Raw genomic sequence first — 18590 nt, 5'->3', positions numbered from 1 at the left:
CCCCTGCCCCCTTTGCTGTGGGATAATGCTTTTGAGCACTGTAAAGATTTATCACTCTTATTGGTTTAATAAAATAATGATTGACCAGTAGCCAGGCAGGAAGTATATATGGGACAACCAGACTAAGAGAATTCTGGAAAGAGGAAAGGCAAACAGTCAGTCATCAGCCAGATGCAGAGGAAGCAAGATGAGAATGCCTCACTGAGAAAAGGTACCAAGACATGTGGCTAAACATAGACAAGAACTGTGGGTAAATTTAAGTTGTAAGAGCTAGTTAATAATAAGCCTGGACTAACAGGCTTATTATATTGTATTATAATTAATATAAACCTCTGTGTGTTTCTTTGAAACTGAATGGCTGTGGGACCAGACAGGCCAGAAACTTTTGTATACATTCTGTTTTTGGGGATACCTGCACATTGTTTCTCACTGAGAACTTTCCTGTAGAAATATAATTTAGCCCAATAGTTAATGCATTTTAATTGCCCAAGGATGGTGCTTGGAAAATTCTATAACACATGCTCATGAAATAAGATTAGTGTCAAGGAACTTCCCAGGATGTGTCATGCATAAAAATATGACTCTAGAATAGAACACATCATGAAATACAGCCTTGCATATTTTATTGTTATATTAACCTCTAAAGCAAGTACAGTTAGTTATACATTCACATACCTGGAGACTGTGTATCTTTTAATATCTGAGGAGACAAACCTACAATATCTTTTGATGATCATCAACAAATCTGGGGCCAGGCAATCACCATAGGGTACAGCATACCTGTCTTAGAAGCTAATCTAGGGACTAGCTGTGCCCCAGCTTTGCCTAACACATTGTCCTGTCCTGTGGTTCAGAGGTAGATAGAGAACATGGACTAGCATGGCATTCTGATTATACCATTCTCTAGGACCTTTCTTTCTATGTCATCTTTCCTGATGCATAGTCTAGCAATTCCTCACCTAGGCATGATGGCAGCTACAACCCACCCATCCTGCAAGGTTCACCTGGTCTGCAACTCACCCATCTTCCCACCCATGCTTTATCTACAGATCCAATTGTCCTTCTATCCCCTTTCATCCAGTTACACCCCCATTGCCATATCCCTCTTCCCACCTACCGAGCAGCTACTTTTTCCATACATTTTCAACTTCCTCTAAGACCATTACCAATTGTTACAGCTTAGATTTGAACTTCTTTTGCCCCAAAGGCTCACACGTTGAAGGTTTGGCCTCAACTGGCAGATCTATTCATTGAGACATGATGCTATCATGAGGGCTCATTCATGGATTCGATTCATAATTTGATGGAATTATTGGGATGGGATGGACATCTTTGCAGGTGGGGTCTGGTTGGAGATGGGCCACAGAAGGTCTTTTTGGGGGACTGTATACTGTGCAAGCCTTGTTCTTTGTTTCCTTGGTGACACAAAGTGAGCAGCTCTGCTCCAATATATGCTCCTGCCACACTGCTCTACCCCACTTTAGATCTACAAATATCTTTTGAAAACATGAGACCCAAACAAAGTTTTCATTACTTAAATTGTTTTGTGTTGGGTATTTTGTTAAAGCGAGGAAAATTTCAAATTCTCCTACTGACTTACAAATCTCTCTTCCACGTCTTACTTCCTACTAATTTTTCTTTCTAGTCCTGATACATTTACCCATTCATCCATCCGTGTATTCATCTACCCACCCACCCGTCTTCTCACCCATCCACCTCATCATCCCTTCTCCCCCACTGCATCCTCCTATCCATCACTCTATCCACTCATACTTCCTCATGAGCATCCTATCTCACGTCCACCCATTTACAAACCCTTCCCTAAGCTCACCTACAAGCTACTTGCTTTTCTACCCACCCACCCACCCCACTTCTCATGTGTGCATCCATATACCTGTTCATCTAACTAACCCCCCACTGGTGTCTCTTGGCACTGTTCTCCCCCAGCTACACTGCCTATCTCTGACTCCACACTGTGGTGGAGCTGTCATCTCCAAAGGATCCTGCCTTGTTCCACCCTGTTTGCTCTGATCCCATAGCCTTCAGAGGAAAAGCAAAAGCTGCTGATGTCTTACATGTTTGTTTTATTTAACCAGTAAACTCTGAGTTCTTGTTTTCTTTGCAGAGTCAGACTAACCCTTTGTCAGGCCCTTGAATTTCCCGACTATATGCTATTACACAGGGCATTTGCACATGTTATCCCCTCTTCCTAGAGGTCACTACCCTCTTTCTTTACGTGGTCAACTTAAAAACAGTTTTTCTTGATGGGAGGTAATCTCAGAGATTCATCCCATGGATTTTGTGTCTCCTTTGTCTCTCCCATTATGTTTTTTGACTTATTTGCCATAATTATCAGGGCATATCCTGGGATGGGATTCAGTTAGACCACACAACACTCTGAGTATGCACCCTCCACAACTAATCTACAAGACTAAGCCGTAAAATAGCCTCTCTTCACCAGCAATGGCTACATGCTAGGTTGGGCCTTCAGTCCTCCACCCACACGACCTCACTGTAACCCGCAGTGGTGTGCAGATCTCCTATCCCCATTTCAAGTTCTCCTTCTTCACCCAACTGACCCCAAGCAAGTACTGAGACAGTTGCCAGAGGCTCGGTGCTGCTGGAGGTGGAGAACGGGAGTAACATACCTCTAAGATCTCCTTTTGTAACTGATGTAATCAATGACACAAATCCAGAGTGCTAACAAGTTTGATAATTTTTAAATATGTAAGCTCCAAAATAGAAAGCAGAGAAAAGCAAGAGTTGTTTTGATTGGAGAATAAAGTACTGCAATGTTCTGGGTTGTGCCTTCCTGTTCCTTCTCAAGCCTCATATAAGGTACCAGAGACATCTATACAAGGATTCCTTAATCTCCTAGAATCGATTTCTCCCATTCTTTCCCTCTTTCCCTTTCCTTCATCTCATTGTGTAGCATTCTATAGCTTTGAATACTAAATCCTCCTGCCTCAGCGTCCCCAGTGACAGGATTATATGCACGTACACCACTATGCCTTGTAAGGGTTCCTCAATTTAAATATCACAGACAGACATGGTGGCTCACATCAGCACCAAGGAGGATGAAGCCTGCCCTATACTCACAATGGCTTAAACAGTATTATATTCCCCAAACAAGAAACAGAATCTTTCTGCTCTGCACACCCTCTGCTTTGACCTCTGTGAAGGCAGAGGTCAAAGGGGAAAGTGACTGACTAGGCTACACAATAATGGTAACAAGGTCCCAGCAATCTCCCTATCTAATTTACTAGATTAGGCCAGTGCTGTGCCCACTGAGAGGCCTCGCTCTCTTGGAGCTCTGAGTTCCATGATGTCAATGCATCAAGATGTTGGGCAAAGGGAAGAAGTACTTGCCCTTCCTATTTATGTCCTGGCTGTACTTTCCACACTCACTCTAGTCTCTCAATGGTTTGGTCTTCTTGGATAAGCCTAGAGTGAGTTTTAGGTGGCTAAAGAAACACCCAGGCTGAAAGGAGGGAGACCAAGAAGACTCTGGAGTAGAACGGGATGGAGTGAGGATGAGCAGAATTAGGGGTCTGATGATGTCCTGCCCTCTTGCCCTTTCCCCTTTTCTCTTCCTTTGAGTTCTAGCGTCCCTCTAATGAGTTACTCGGATACAGGGGACCACAAAAGGCTGACCTCTAACTCCAGTGCTCTGCCTCCCCTTTCTACTTTCTACTTTCCAGGGCTTGGTCAGGTACCCCCTTCAAACAATCGCTGACTTTCCTAAGAAAGTCAAGTATTAGCTTCAAACACAACAGACACTGCCGTGTGTTTGGAAGGGTGATGCCTATGGAAAAGAGGAGCTAAACTTCCTTCTGGCTCACAAAGCCCTTTCAGGCACTATTTTCAGTTACTGCTCCTTAGGTGTCTGCTGAGGAGCCACCATCCCCACTCTGCAGATGACAGACTAGGTAGCTTACAGTAGTCAGTTCACTGCCCTGCCATGGCCCCCTTTGGGACAGAGACCCCTTAGCTCTGCATCTATGAGGGCCTCTAACTTTAACTGTCCCTCTGAAGATCAAGCCCTCCTCCAACATTCCTAGCTGCCAAAGGTAGCTTCCTCTGGGTCTTCCTCTAACATGGCACCCATAACAGGGGATTTTAACTTTGGCGGCATGGGTTAGTTTTTCTGTAAGACTCTCAGGCCTCAGAGCCTATATTTAAACTGTGTTCACAGGGTACACAGCTGTCTCTGCATATGAAAGATGTCTGGTGGACACTGGAAGATGAATGAATGAGTGAACTGGCTCCAGGCCTAATGAATACAGGGCCATGGACACACAGAAGCAATGCCCTCCGTAGCTCTGGGTAGAGGGGATACTTAAGTTATGCTTGCACTCCAGAACAGACACAGGAAGTGTTATGCTATTGAGCCCAGAGACTGCCTTGCGGGACTTCAAGAAGTTCAAGTTTCAGGTGAGGCCCTTGGTTACCAGGTCTTGGACACCATTCTCCCAGCTACCACCTTTACAGTTATCTGAACGTTAGACCATAACTTTCCCCTCAGGTGGGGTGTCTCTCCCTTGACTCTGCGCAGTGCATGTCTGGAGGCATTGGGCAGATCGGGAACCACACCTTCAGCCCTGCTAGTGCATTAGTTCCCCTCCCTGGGCTTACTGAAGCGCTTTCCTCTGGGATAAGGGGTCATTTGTACAGAATCAATTATAGTAAGTTTCGATAAAGAACTGACATTATAGTCAGGTGGTTGTGGCACACACAGTTATGCCCTGCACTCAGGAGGCAGAGGTAGGTGGATCTCTGTGAGTACAAGGCCAGCCTGGTCTACAGAGCGAGTGCCAGGATAGCCAGGGCTGTTTTACACAATGAAACCTTGTCCTGGGGTGGAGGGGGAGGAGTTGACATCACAGCTATGGGTGATAGACAGGAGTCAGCTGAAGGAGGTGCTCTCTATCGAGCGCTGTCCAGCATCAGGAAGTAGACTGTGCTGTGTGTGTCTGCGGTGGCTTTCTGTGCCACTCAGAGGCAGGTTGGGGTGGGCCTAAAGAATGGGACAGGGGTCAGGGGCCTGCCCTGTGGTTCCTCGTGTAGACCATTCACGCTCCCAGTACCTCCTGGCAGTAGCATCTTTTTCTCTGCTTTCTCACGTGTCCCTGGGAGCCATGTGGCTCCTTATTGGCAATCTCTGGGCACAGATGCCACATTGAGAAAGATGGGCAGATTCCTGTACTAAAAACAAGATACAGGAATACAAAGCAGGCCTGTGCCTGTGAAGGTGACTGGGAGCCTGCCCATCACTACCAACCGCAAGGCATGGTGCTTCCCAACACAAAAGTGGTTTTGTGCTTCTCTCCTAGGGGATGTCAAGCCTCTCCCATCCCAATAATCCAGGTCTTCCTCAAGGCTCTGTGGCTACCTGACACCATGAAGGGCCTTCTTCCTTTTGTTTCCATCTGCCATGGAGAGACAGCCATCTCCTGCTGCACAACCCAGCTGTTCCTCCAAGCCTGACATCCTTGCTCCTTCATCCTGCCTCTTACCATCATAACGGTACCCCAAAAATGGCAGCCTGGATACCAAAGCACAACCAGGCACAAACAGCTACAGCTTGGGTAAGGCTTTCCTAAGGAACTACTTTGGCACAGCCAGCCCTGCAATGAACCTGCTAGAATTGGGGATTCAGTTTTCTAGAGAAGCATGGAAAACTGTGGCAAAGCTGTTCTTGCTCGCTAGAGAGCTCAATTCATGGAAAATAGCCCTAGACAGGCAGAGATGATTGAATGGTGCCCACCCTTCACAAATGGCAGAGAGAACGCACACAACTCCCTGAGCCATTTGCAAATGCTCCATACTCTCTGTACGGAAGCTCCAACAACTCCCCCCACCTTCCTTTCACCACCATTAGGTTCACTGGTGGATAGGAGGGAACGGCACTCATGAGATAAGTCACACATTGAGGTTCCGAGCTTGTTGGATGATCTAGACACTTAATGCCATTCCCACATAACTTTAGATGACATCCCCTTGTGTTTCCTAGATACTGGGCTCTATGCTCTATAAACATCCCGTGATGACTGATCTTCACTGTTGACTTTAATGCATTTGGAAGTTCCTGGGAGACTGGTGAGTCTAACTTGCGAGTGTGTCAGTGAGGGTGCTCCAAAAGTGAGTAATTAGGGGAAGAAGACCCACCATGACTGTGGGTGACACTATGCATGGGTGCTATAAGACAATGGTTTACCCCCTGTCAAAAGTACTTTGATAAAACACTGATCGGCCAGTAGCCAGGCAGGAAATATAAGCGAGACAATCAAGAAGGAAGTAGAGGCAGGGCCATGAGAACAGGAAAATTCTGGGAAAAGGGAAAGCCCATTCCTCTGCAGTCGTGACCCATCTACAGAAGAAGCAAGATGTGACTGCCTCGCAGAATAAGGCACCGGACCATGTGGCTAACATAGACAAGAATAATAAGCTAATATAAGTTATAAGATGTCTGAGTTACTAGGCCTGCCAGTTTATAACTAATGCAGACCTCTGTGTGATTTCTTTGGGACTTAATGAGTGCAGAAACCAGGCAGGACAGAAACCTCAGACAACACATGGGCTAAAGGACTCAATGGGACAAACAGAGAGGAAGGGCAGCTGAGTACAAGAATGTCCCTTTTTTTTTTCTGTTTCCATGAAGAACTCTATTAGTAACCTTTCAAGTGCTGTAGTGAAACACCATAATCAAAGTAATTTATAGAAGAGTTTATGCGCTTATGGTTCTAGAGGATGAGAGTCCATGATGGTGGGGTGGAGGCAGCAAAGCAGCAGGAACAAGATGCTGAGAGCAGAAGCCTAGAGTCCACATCCCAATCCATAAGTAGGAAATAGACAGCGGACTGAGAATGGAGCATGGCTTTGAAACCTCAAAGTCCACTCCCAGTAACACACTTCCTCCAGCATGGCCACACCTCCTTAGACCTACCCCAAACAGCGCTACCAACTGGAGACCAAGTATTTAAATATTTGTGTCTCTGGGAGTTATTCTCATTCAAACCACCACATGAACCAACGCCTCTGAAATTGAGCCAAAAATAAATCCTCCCTTGTTCTGTCAGGTGTTTCATTCATCTGATTTTGAAAATTAGCAGACGGCCTCCTGTGATGCAGACAGCTGTCCTCCAGCCTGGGACTCGCTTATGGCTAACGACGAAGCCAAGATTCCAAGGCACAAAGGTGGACAATATCAGGAGGAAATGTGGTGCTTAGGAAAGGAAGGTTGTACACTGTGATTCTGGGTGGTTGGAGCTCCAGGGCCCAGACGTAGAATTTGTTGGCATTCAAACCCGGGTTTGCCTGCAATTGAGCTAGCTGAACCACGGGAATGATTAAAACGTCAGGGGGACCAAGGAAGTGGTCATGCGTGATGGCGGCTGCTTCTCCCTCCCAAGCTGTCCTAGCATTTACTGGGTTTGTGCTTTAAGTCTACAGGGATGGGCAGCACGGGAGGCATGCCAGAGAACTGACTGACCCAGGTCCTTCCCCTGCCCTTACTCACTAACAGCACAGGGTGGACAGTTTGGTGTTGGTAAGACGTATCCTGCTCACAAGCAGCCTTCAAAGACTCCTGAGTGGTCAGAACACTGGGGCAGTCCTCTAACAGATGACCACGTCTGAGATGAATGGAGAAGGACCCTCGAGTTTGGAGTGGGAAAGAGCTTCTGACATGTCCACTTTGGCTTCTGTTGTGGCTTCATGCAAATAGTCCTCAACTTGGTTGTCAACTGGTAACACTGTCCTGAAGTTAAGGAATGGAACCTTTGGGATGGAAGGCATGGCTGGAGGATGTGGGTCAAAGGAGGCAAGCCTCGGAGGCTTACAGCCCTTCTTCCAACCTGAGCTCTCTCCTTCCTGTGTGAGAAGCCACTGGATCACAAAACACAGTGTTCAGCTGCCACAGATTCCCTGCCCATGATTGGTTGTACCCTCTGAAACCCTGGACATAAATACAAATGATGCTTCTATCAGGTAGCTTGTCACAGTGCTGAGAAAAGTCACTGACACAGCTTCTTGTTTTGAACAGACACCTGGCACCAAGGCAAGTCTACTGACGGAACAGCAACAGCAGCCCCTTTTAGCTAGAGTAAAGTACCACTGATGTTTCATCCTAGATGGTGGTAAAGACAGAACAGGAAATCCAATCGTTTCAGCCTACTCCCATCTGAGCATGTTTTGGGGGTAGCCTGTGTTTCAAGGGTTATTGCATGAAGGACATAGGCAAGCTCCAGTCTTCTACTTCAACAAGTTACTGAGGATTTGCCCATTGTCAACTGCTTCCCTCAGTCTGTTCCATCAGTCAGTGCTCCACATCAGCCTAACCCTAGCCTTGGAGGAACCCAAGGCAGTAATCCTCTCTGGTATTTACATGAGCCTCTTCCTTTAAACTACCAAATCCACCAGACTCATTTCCCAGGAAGCACCACTCTGAGGAAGATCCTCCCTAAGGAATGGGTAGGGATAGGGAGGAAGTACAAGACTGGTTCACTCTCAACTTCCTTGCAGCTTTTCTGTAAGACTTTTTGCTTTTCTACATGAGTTTGCAAGAGATACCTGGGAAGCATCATCAAGCACAGGGGAATAAAACAGATAATACGCTTTCCCCCTGTGCTGCAAAAATATCTTAAAACCTTGCTAGCATCTTCATAAAGCTCTGAGGTTTAGACCACAGGCAAGCCCTCACCACTGTCCACATGGAGCAGGACTAATCAATATCATATTACAGAAGCACTTGACCCCGTTTATCCCTGAGGATGCTTGGGGAATCCTTAACATTCAGAGCTTTAAAAATGTGCTCCTGGTGTATTTAATGAGAAGCTCCTTAGTGGTTTGGCTCCTGGTGACATTTAGAAAGTCTGGCACTTGGCTCTTCTCTTGGGGGCTGCCATTACTGTGGATGAAAGGATCTGGGTTTCAGGAACAAACTGGAGAAGGGATTGTGTTCTTGGGAATAAAGGGAAGAACTGCTGTGGATGGTAGAGGTGACAGTGGCAGGCATACGTGCTCTGTAAAAACAGGTGTAACTATGAATGATCATTACACTGCAGGAGCAGCTAGTATTTATTGGGGATCTCTAAGCAAGAAGGAGGACTAGGCTGTGAGCTGCTGGGCCACTTGTGGGTAGATATAAGAGCAAACCCATTCTAATTCATGCAGCCTTCATAGCACATCATAGGGAGGGAGCTATAGGAGAATCTAGAACCTCCCTGGGCATCAGCTACGCTAAGAGGCCATCATCCCAACTGACTCTTTCCAGCCTGGAAACAGTCTGCCTGTAGGAAACCTCTCGTGATTACACCAATAGCCCATAGCTGCCATTTCTGGTCCTCACTCATGGGAATCATGAGGCTGGTCTGGACAGAATCCCAGTGGTTGGCTAGGAGGGAGAGCCTCCTATCACTGGTAAGACACGATTTTGCCACTATTCAGGAAGACGCAGCTGTCTCTTACCAGCTGTGAGCCTCCAATACTCCTTTCACAAAGTCCTTTCATTTTTTTTTTCTCCCTCGGGATGCTCACTGAGTCCTTCCTCTTCTGAGGACATCCTTTACTAGACATTTTTCTTCCTTCCTAAAATGAGGTCCTTAATGTCACATCAGAACTTGAGGGAAGAACAGATTTACAGTGGTCTACAAGTCCTTCTGGGCCCAGGGTCCCTAGCCTTGCTGTTGTGACAGGATTCTGCAGCATTTTGACTCTCCAGCACCACCCTGGTGCCACTGTGCCAGCTTTTTCATCTACCCAGGGCACAGGTTAAGGCAGAGTGAGCGTTTTTACTTCAGTCACAGTCCCATTTGGTCATGATTTATGGTTGCCATGGCAACACCAAAGAATGCCCCCCCCCCTATGGTTTCCAGCAGAAACAGCCTCTTCACCACAGAACACCACAGTCACACCCATGGCCTTAGCTGTCTTCTCACCATTAATTGAAATATTGGGGAAAAAAAGAGAGAAATATTGGAAGCATCTAGTGCTCTGCATCCACACACACCCATCCTAGGATTGTGGTGCTACTCCTTGGTACTGGAGCCCTGAGGCTAGTTAGAGGTACTCTCACCACAATCAGATCCCTACAGAAGGAAACCTTTTGCCAACATGGAAGTCTTTCTGCTGCCAGCTATATTGTTTTTTTTTTTTTTTGAGGCTGGGCTGGATTCCTTGGTGCCCTTCCTCCATTAGAAGTGTTTGGAAGACACTCTGTCTCCCCCAGTGGCAACCAGCAGCTAAGAATTCCTATCAGTGGATCCGCATTCACGTGAGTAGCCAGGCTGGCTCACACTGTGAGGAACAGACACAGCCCTCTCTGCCTGATCTGCTTTGCTAACTCAACCCATGATTACTTTTAAGTATATGTACTAAAACGTCTCTTGACGAATGAGACATGAAACAAATGAGTTTTTTAAACAAACTTTTAGTGTAAATACACACACGGCCACGCTAGGCACAGGTGAGTAGAGAAGAGGTTTCCTTTCCTGGCTGATGAGTGGGAAAGGGGCAATATGGCAGTGCTTTGAGCAAGCTGTCCTGGATCCTCTTCCTGGCAGTGCTGAAACAGCTCACTTCACAAATACAGGCATGGAAGGTCTTTTAGGATCAACTGTGTATGACACCATGTGGAGAGGGGGCCGGGGCCACTCTCTTGAAGTTGTTGATCTGAAAGGGTTAGGATGTACTACACCAAGGCTGGGGTGACACTTCCAGTGCCCTGCATCCTCCATTTGACCTTCTTCACTGAGCTCTAAGATCTGGGGCTTACCTCTCTAGACAGCTTCCCCCAGATGCCCTTGTCCTTGGCTTTCAAAAGGGTTTGGCTAATAGGAGGCCAGAAACATGCAAGAGGGGAATGAGGTCCTTGTTGGGTCATGGAAAGCCAACTGAGTCCCTCCATTGAGACCTTGAGACTACAGAATTGATCATGGAACATTGTCCCCCAGCTGCTCTGACTGCTGCCAATCTCATCCCAGCTCCCCCTCCCCTAGTCACCCCCAATCTGTATTCCATGGACACTAACAGCTCCTGTTGCTGCCAGTTCTGGGGATTTACAACCTTCCTATGCTGGCTGGCCTAACCCTGCTTCTGTCTTCATAACTACCCTGTGCCAATGCCCCTCAGTGACTCTGCATGACTATGCCATCTGCTCTGCCAGCATCCTGACTGAGAAGCACTATAAACATGTCTGCCTGTTAACCAAGAGCAATGGGCCTCTCTGGCTTAGATCTGCGCACTGGAAGGGAGCTGGGGAGACAGGCTCAAAACATGCTGTGGTCTCCTGCTGTTGGAAGTTCTGAGATATCCCTGAACCTGCTGCCTCCCTGGGGACCCAGAGCTGGCCATGAGCCCAGGAAAGTCTTGCATACCCACCATGCAAACATGCTAAATGTTTCAACTTCACCCACTGGGAGTGGTTCCCTCCTTGGAATCAAAGCTGTTAGGTGCGTTTGCATATTAGAGGTCACATGTACCACTTCTCCAGACTCAGAGTGGGATACTTGGGTACTTACAACTAAGTGACTCCTCTAAGAGAGGGCACAGGGATGGGGAAGTGCACAGGTTTACTGACTTCATCTGACCATGTTTCATCTTCAATAGGGAGCTGGAGAGAAACCAGGGCTTGGTCTGAGATATGCTGCTTCTTGGCCTGTGTAGAAGCTGGCAAAGGTTACTGAGTGATAGAAATAGCAAGAGCCAGATAGTGCAATGGTACTGCACTATCTGGCCTGCAGGGAGCCCAGCTGCCTGTGCTTTCTGAACGGTACTGAAAACGGCTGTCCACACAAGAAAGACAAACAGAAATCCCAACCTGGTTGCTACATCCAACTCCAGTGGGTGAGCTCATCCAACTCAGACTGGCCGTGCTTGGTTCTCAAGGCCAGTGTAGTAGCTCTCAAGGGCCAGCTACGAACAAAAGAAAAGGGGTTTCCAACAGGAATGAGCTCACAACCTTGGTCTCATTACAATTTTATGGGTGTGGCCAAGATCACTCTCATGACCCTCTAGTACATGGTACTTCCTGGGTCAAAGTCTCCAATCAACCCTGTTGGTGACACTCATCTCTCAAGGTCCCTCTGCAGCTTGGTCTCCAGCTGTCAGCTTGCTCATTTTCTCCTATCCATCCAGAGCAGTTAAGGCCACTGTAATGATGATGAACATGTACGCACAGAAGTTCCCAGCATCAGACCTAACACTGTCCATTTTACAGAGATGCTAAACCACTTACCAAAAGACACCACACACGAAGCTTAGATGGCACAAACCTAACTCTTATCTGGACTTTCATGTTATCTCTTTTGTCACTGCTCTGGGGAACATTCCAGAGGTTTTCTCCAGTCTACCACATATATTTATTTCCTACTTTCCGAGGGGAAAGGGCAGAGGGTCTTTTAATCAGCAGCAATTAAGCCAATCATAGCATGAGTCAATGAACACTTTCCTAAGATACCCAGGGAATGCTACATAGAGACTTTCAGTTCTTTCAAAAATTGTGCCCTCTTACACTGCAGAGAGATGAAGCCGGAAAGTAGTTGTCAAGACAACCGGTACATTTTCCCCCAAAGACTTGCATCTATGTGGTCAGTGAATGGGGGGCGGGGAGATGTGACGTCCACCACCTCTAGGCCTGGTCCTTAGAGACCCAACTTGCCATTCCTGAATGATTTTTCTCAGAAAAAAATGGAGCACTATAGAATGGTTTGAGAGACACCTTCCTCAGTTTCTCACAAATACTGCACACATAGAGTCATTCTAAATACACAGGAAATAAGTGAATTCACTATGCGCCATGAATACCTTATAGCCTTAGGGTTCCATTCTCTCCTAGAACTGGGTTGAAGGGACATTTCTATCTCTGTTCCCTTACATGCTTATATGCTGCTATATGGTGCTTCCCAGAGAGATTTTGGAGCTACTTGCTGGAGCTAATATAGTCTGCCAGCCAGGGTTTCTGAATGACTGAACAGAATATGCCGTTCCCACCCCAGAACAAGATGGGATGCAACAAAGACCATGAATTTGGATTGTGTTTGAGCTACTGACATTTTGGTATTTTTGTCATAGCACTTTAAATTTATACACATGGTACAGCATCCCAAGTTAAACAGGAGAGCTGAGAGTTCTTTGAAGATGACCCATCTTTCCCAGGGCCTGGAAGGGTTCTTATAGGTCCCTGGAGCTAAGAGTGACAAAATTCCTCACAAATAATGGGGACACGGTTATGTCTCCCAGAGGAGAGACACGGTAGATTCACACAGGGAAGATGAGACACAGAACAGAATAGGATACTGTTGGAGTGTGTGCGTGTTTGTGTGTGCGTGTGTGTGTGTGCGCGCGTGTGTGTGTGCGCGTGTGCGAGTGTGCGTGTGTGTGTGAGTGTGTGTGGTGTATGTTTGTGTCACAGAACAGAATCCCTTGGGGGAGATACAGAACAGTCATAGCAAGGCTCTCAGGAGGGACACACACACACACACACACACACACACACACACACACACACACAAAGCAGTTTCCCAAGGAAGGGGGAGACACAGTACAGTCTCCCACAGGAACAATAACTAAGGGAAAACAAGGCTGAACTGATGCTCAGAACGGACCAGCCGCTTCCAAATGTTCAAAGGCTTAAGGAGCAGCAAGAGGGTAGGATAAAAAGTGATGCGAGGCCCGTCGCCTCAGATTCAGGGATGACAGTCCAGGAGCTTGTATCCTCAGAATAGCCAACCTGGGGCACGACCCTTTGTCCCAACCCATCAGAGCTCTACGATCCCCTAGACTTTCATGCTGTAATACCAGTAGAGATTCCCTACTGAATGAGAAATACGCACTGCAAAGTCCGAGACGAGGGGTTCAGACCAGGGGTGAATTATTTCAGATCAGACACTAGGAGTGAACACTGGAGCACCGACTGAGTTTGGTTGGAGAGGGAGGCATCTTGGGAGAAGAGGTACTTGGCACAGTAGTTATAGCTTTTCTGGGCATGCTAAACCTCCACTACTGCTATCCTACATCCCCCAGGGGCCCAATACCAGGGCAGCAGTTCCTTTTTCTGATTTCTAGTTTGGCAACGCCTAACTACAGCTCCTTACCTCCCCAGACTTTAGCTCCCTAGGAAAGTGGTTATCAGCCTCTGTATGCTTTTATAACGGGTACAGTGCTCCATCTTCAACTCTCTTCCCTCTGGAACCAAGGAGAACTGGAAGTCTTGGGTACATACAGAATTTACAGCCGGGTATAAAGCCACACCTAGAAACCACTGAGCAAAGGCTACACAGCCGAACTTCCTGGACCTTAAAGGACAGTTCAATGCCACCAATCAGCAAATACAAATTGCCTGCTTCTACTATTTTCTTCCTCGCTCAAAAGGAGCCAGTACCCCATCTGGGAAATACCTTTCGAAACCTGAGGGTCTGAGTATACAGCTCCCAACAGCTGCCCAAGACAGAATGCCTTTACAATCCAGCCTCAGAGCCAGACAGGGCAGCCTGCACAGTCATGAATATACTTGGTAGGATGCTCCAACAGGCTAATAAGAATCAGGACGGGGAAAATGCCCAGAGAACACAAGAAAGGCGCCCGCTGCGCCCCCTCTGCCCCCGCCCCGCACACACAACTGCCGCTGCGATAAGACTATCCGACAATGTCCTAGCCGGTCCCCTCCCTTCTTCCTGTTCTCCCAAGTGTACACGACCCCTCTGTGGCCCGCTCTTACCGGAACCGTGCCTCTGGCGCAGAAGGAAAGCCTGGTCTGATGGTGATGAAGCTGATGAAGCAGCAGCAGCTGCTGCAGCAGTGGTGGTGATTGTGTGGGTCTCAGAGGCGGCAGCAGCAGCCGCGGCTGCCTCCGGAACTTCTGGTCTAGAGGGAGGGCTCCCGGGAGGTGGGTTCTTGTCGCTGTACCCGGGTTCAGAGGTGGTGCGGACAGCAGCACCTGCATTGCTGGAGCTGACAGCGCTGGGGGCTCCGTGTCGCCGCGGGCCACTGCTCTGGATGTGGGACACTGCTTCAGCAGCCTGCATGTTGGGCGGTGCGAACCGAGACAGCACGCGCAGCAACGCCTGGGCCTTGTGTTCCTGAGTGTCGTCGTCGCTGTAGTCCGACACACGACACTCATAAACTCCTTCGTCCTGCAGTCGTACAGCAGACAACCGAAGGCGGTGCGAGATGTCATTGCCCTGGACACGCACGGTCTGTAAGACAGCCCGGTTAGAGGCCTGACCAGTGAGCTCCACATCTGCTTTGGTGACTGGGGATCTTGGTTCTCCTATCACTGTGCCAATAGGATCCCAATTGCCACAACATCCCAATATTTCCTAATACCTCAATACATCTCAACTGGTGGCAACGGGCTCTCAGTTCTTCCTAGACACCGTGTTGCGTGCGCACTGTGTTGGTCTCCAATTCCTAGCGGTCTCACCTCACATTTACTCTTTCTTACAGTTTCCCACATTTCCCCTTCAGAACGTATAACTCTCCATAACTTGCAAGAAATTTCAGACTGGGGCTCTCTGTGGCGAACCATCCACATCCTTCCTGCACCTTAATGCCGAGCCTAACTGCTCTGGGACATCCTACATATACCTGAAATTATGCTCACTTTTACTTAGAATCCAGAGAGCCTGGGGTGTGTCCATCTTGCCTGTAGCATGCACAACTACACATCCCCTGCCCTGTAATTTACAGTTAGCCCTTGCCTTGCTTAAGACTGACCACTTGTTAAGAGCCCTGAGAAAGTCCTCCTGGCTTGGTGGAAATCTTAAGATTCACCAAACACAGGCACAACCCCTCACCTCTCAACTGGGTCTGCAAAGAGGCTTGTTTTCAGGCCCTGCTACTTCCAATCTCCAGCACCACAGACCCTACATATCCTCGCTGCATAAGAAACAGCCCCCAGAAGCCCACAACTATGCTGTCCGCAGAAGAGGAGATGGTCGAGCAGAGGGTGCTTCTAGAGGGCCCGGTGCATGTGTAGGGTGAGATAGAAGGGGATGGGAAGTTGGAGCCCCAAGCAGTCTGAGCAAGGAGCCACACTCGAGGTCTTGGAAGAAATGACAGCCAAGAAGTCAAGAGCAGGTGCATGCCAGGAGCCTATGCAAAGGGTGAGTTTACTGTTGCGGGGTTTGGGGACTCGGATTTGGACCCTTGATTTACACAAAAGACAACCTAATTCCTCTACTAGCGACAGATGGCATCCAGATACGCCAAGTAGCCCACAGTGCTTCCCTGTGGTAGCAAAGCTCTCATTGCTTGGCCGCAAAGGTTTTCTAAAGGGGAGGGAGCTGCGGAGCGCAAAGCGGCCAGAAGGGGTCTCCCGCGGCCCATGCTGGGCTCCACACTTACGCTGATTTTAGTTGCATCCTTATTTGTTACCTAAAATGCAGAGAAGGGGGAGGAAGGAGAAGAGGAGGGGGAGAGAGAGGAGGGAGAGGGAGGGGGAGAGAGAGACTGATTAAGCAGGTGGCATTTGTGCACCGGGAAACCCTGATTTGTCTTTGACAATGAGACTTTCTGCAGGTGGGCTGGGAGTTTAACTGCGTGGGGTGTGGCATGGTGGAGGGCACCAGATACATTAGGATTCCCGCAGTGTACCAGAGAGGAGCAGGTTTGGGGCTAACACCTTGTTTGGCTAAGCAGCGGCTGCCCTGACACACGCCTGTCTGCTGTCCAGAGTGGGTACTGAATGGCCAGGAGCGTGCAAAGGAGAGAGTCTTTTCTCCTACTCATCGCCTCTAAACCCTCCACTGAATTTGAAACTGTGACAAACTGGATGGAGGGTCCAGCATCACCGAGGCCTTGGCAGCCTGCTATGTGTGAATACGTGCCAGAGGAAAATGAGAACAGGAACTCTGAGTGTGATCCCGGGACACTGTGGGTGTGAGTGAGTACCGGAGTGCGAGTGTGGGTTATGGGGCAGACTGCAAGATTTTCCAGCCACTGAGGGTGGGGCAGCTCCTCAGATACTTGTTCTCAGATACCGTGTTCTCTCTACCATGTAAATGCAATCTGGAGAGCTGAACCCCCTGGCCTTGAGCCCTAACGCCTTGGGTGGCAGAGGAAAGACCAATAGAACCAAGTGCTCTTTCTTCAGCCAGCACCCATCAGAGTACAGTCCCAGAGCTAGCGAGCCTGAGCCGCCAAACTGGATCAGGTGTGGGTTTTCTAGGGCTGGGCATGAAGGGAGTTCCCTGAGGTTACAGAGAAGGAAGCAATGTTCAGAACAGACAGCCTCTGGGGACAACCTCCGACTTTGACGATGCTGTGGAGATGCAGAGGCTGGGAGGTGGCTGCGCGACAGGGCGGCGCCCTGTAAGGGTAACCCTCACTTCCCCTGGAGGGAGCAGGGTAAGCATGGGTGCCTCTTGGGCAACGGGTTACCTTGCTCCGGGCTCCTGGCACGCTGAGTGCCAGCTCGTGTAACAGCTCCCGGGGAGGCTCCTTAAGGTACCACCACTGAATCTCCAGCGAGTATGAGGTGGCTCCGCTGGCCCGGAACGCGCAGGGCATTTCGATATCGTCTCCCTCCCGCACGGTTACATCTTTGGGGACTTCGGTGAATGTTGCTGGGGGCGGGAGAGAGAGGCGTGACAAGCTGAAAGGCGGGGGCTTGGGACAACCCAAGGCTGAGGCGGTTGATCTCCTGCTCTCCGGCCTTGGGCTGCCCCCACTCCTGTCCCCAGCTACTATGCGGCCCAGCGCGCGAGAGGCGCCAGCAAAGTTCAGGGAGCAGCTGCAAGGCGGAAGCAGAGACCCGCCACTTGCTGCAGGCTGCTTCGCTCCGGGTCGCGCAAGGTGCAGGGCAGATAGGGCCGCAGCACTGGAGCCCGGGCTGCGGCGCGCCAACTTTCGCTCGCTGCAGGCCTCCTCTGCTTAGTGGGGGGCCCACCGAAAGACTCCCTAAGCGGACGCCACAGCCCCGGCGACCCTCCTCTGCTCTCGTGCCCCTGCCCACTCCCAGCCTGGGTTGCACACCGGGGATTGCCGGAGACCGTGAAGCTTGCCGCTTCCTTTTCTCCTCCGCTGTGGCCAAGCCGGCAGGCAGACTTTCGTGGCCCCAGCAAAGATTCCCCTGAACCCATCGCGGTCGCGAAGTTCCCGCGCTCACCGTCGGCGACGAAGAGCAGCAGGCCGTGAAGCAGCAGAGGCGGCAGGTATCCGAGGGCGCCGAGCCGGTTCCGCTGTTCCATCTCCCGCAGGGTTGCGGCGGCGGCGGGGGCCCGGCGCGGAGAGGCGGCGGCAGCAGCAGCTTGGGCTCGGCTCCGGCTCGAGCTCCGGCTAGGACTCCTCGGAGCCTGCCATGGCCCCGCACGGCGCCCCCTCCCCTGGCCGCCGCCTGCCGCCAATCAACCCGGCTTTCTAGCCGGCTGGCAAGGCGCGGGTCTGGCGGGGGGCGCTGCGCGGGGGAGCACAGGAGACGAAGTCGTGCCAGGAGGGTCCTTTAGTCGGTACCTCCTTCGGTCCGGTGGTTCACGGAAAATGGGGGTCCGCAGTTCAGTCTCTGCCAGGCGGGCCGGGCAGTGGCCGGGCTGCGCCAGGACCCATCCTTGGAGAACGGAATGAGTGCCTGAAAGCCACCAGCTTCTGCCTCC

The 18590-nt window shown here is 49.6% G+C and overlaps 1 protein-coding gene across 2 annotated transcripts in view; it reads right to left on the bottom strand.

Annotated features, from left to right (window-relative positions):
• Window positions 1–18246, bottom strand: part of Vstm2b (V-set and transmembrane domain containing 2B) — a 31656-nt gene extending 13410 nt beyond the window's left edge. For both annotated transcript variants that reach the window (XM_050127312.1, XM_050127313.1), the window contains exons 1-4: window positions 18107–18246; window positions 17380–17564; window positions 16345–16374; window positions 14717–15194 (exon numbers count right to left, since the gene is read on the bottom strand). In XM_050127312.1, coding sequence (XP_049983269.1) covers window positions 14717–15194; window positions 16345–16374; window positions 17380–17564; window positions 18107–18188 — 775 coding nt within the window. In that variant the 5' untranslated portion in view covers window positions 18189–18246. The remainder of the gene's footprint in view (window positions 1–14716; window positions 15195–16344; window positions 16375–17379; window positions 17565–18106) is intronic.
• Window positions 18247–18590: the final 344 nt, after the last annotated feature.

The sequence above is a fragment of the Alexandromys fortis genome, unplaced genomic scaffold (assembly GCF_014885135.2).
Source record: "Alexandromys fortis isolate MF-2015 unplaced genomic scaffold, M_Fortis_MF-2015_v1.1 scaffold_259, whole genome shotgun sequence".
Classification (NCBI taxonomy): Eukaryota; Metazoa; Chordata; class Mammalia; order Rodentia; family Cricetidae; genus Alexandromys; species Alexandromys fortis.
The sequence above is the reverse complement of the archived record's forward strand: the minus strand, read 5'-3'. Positions and strand labels throughout refer to the sequence as shown.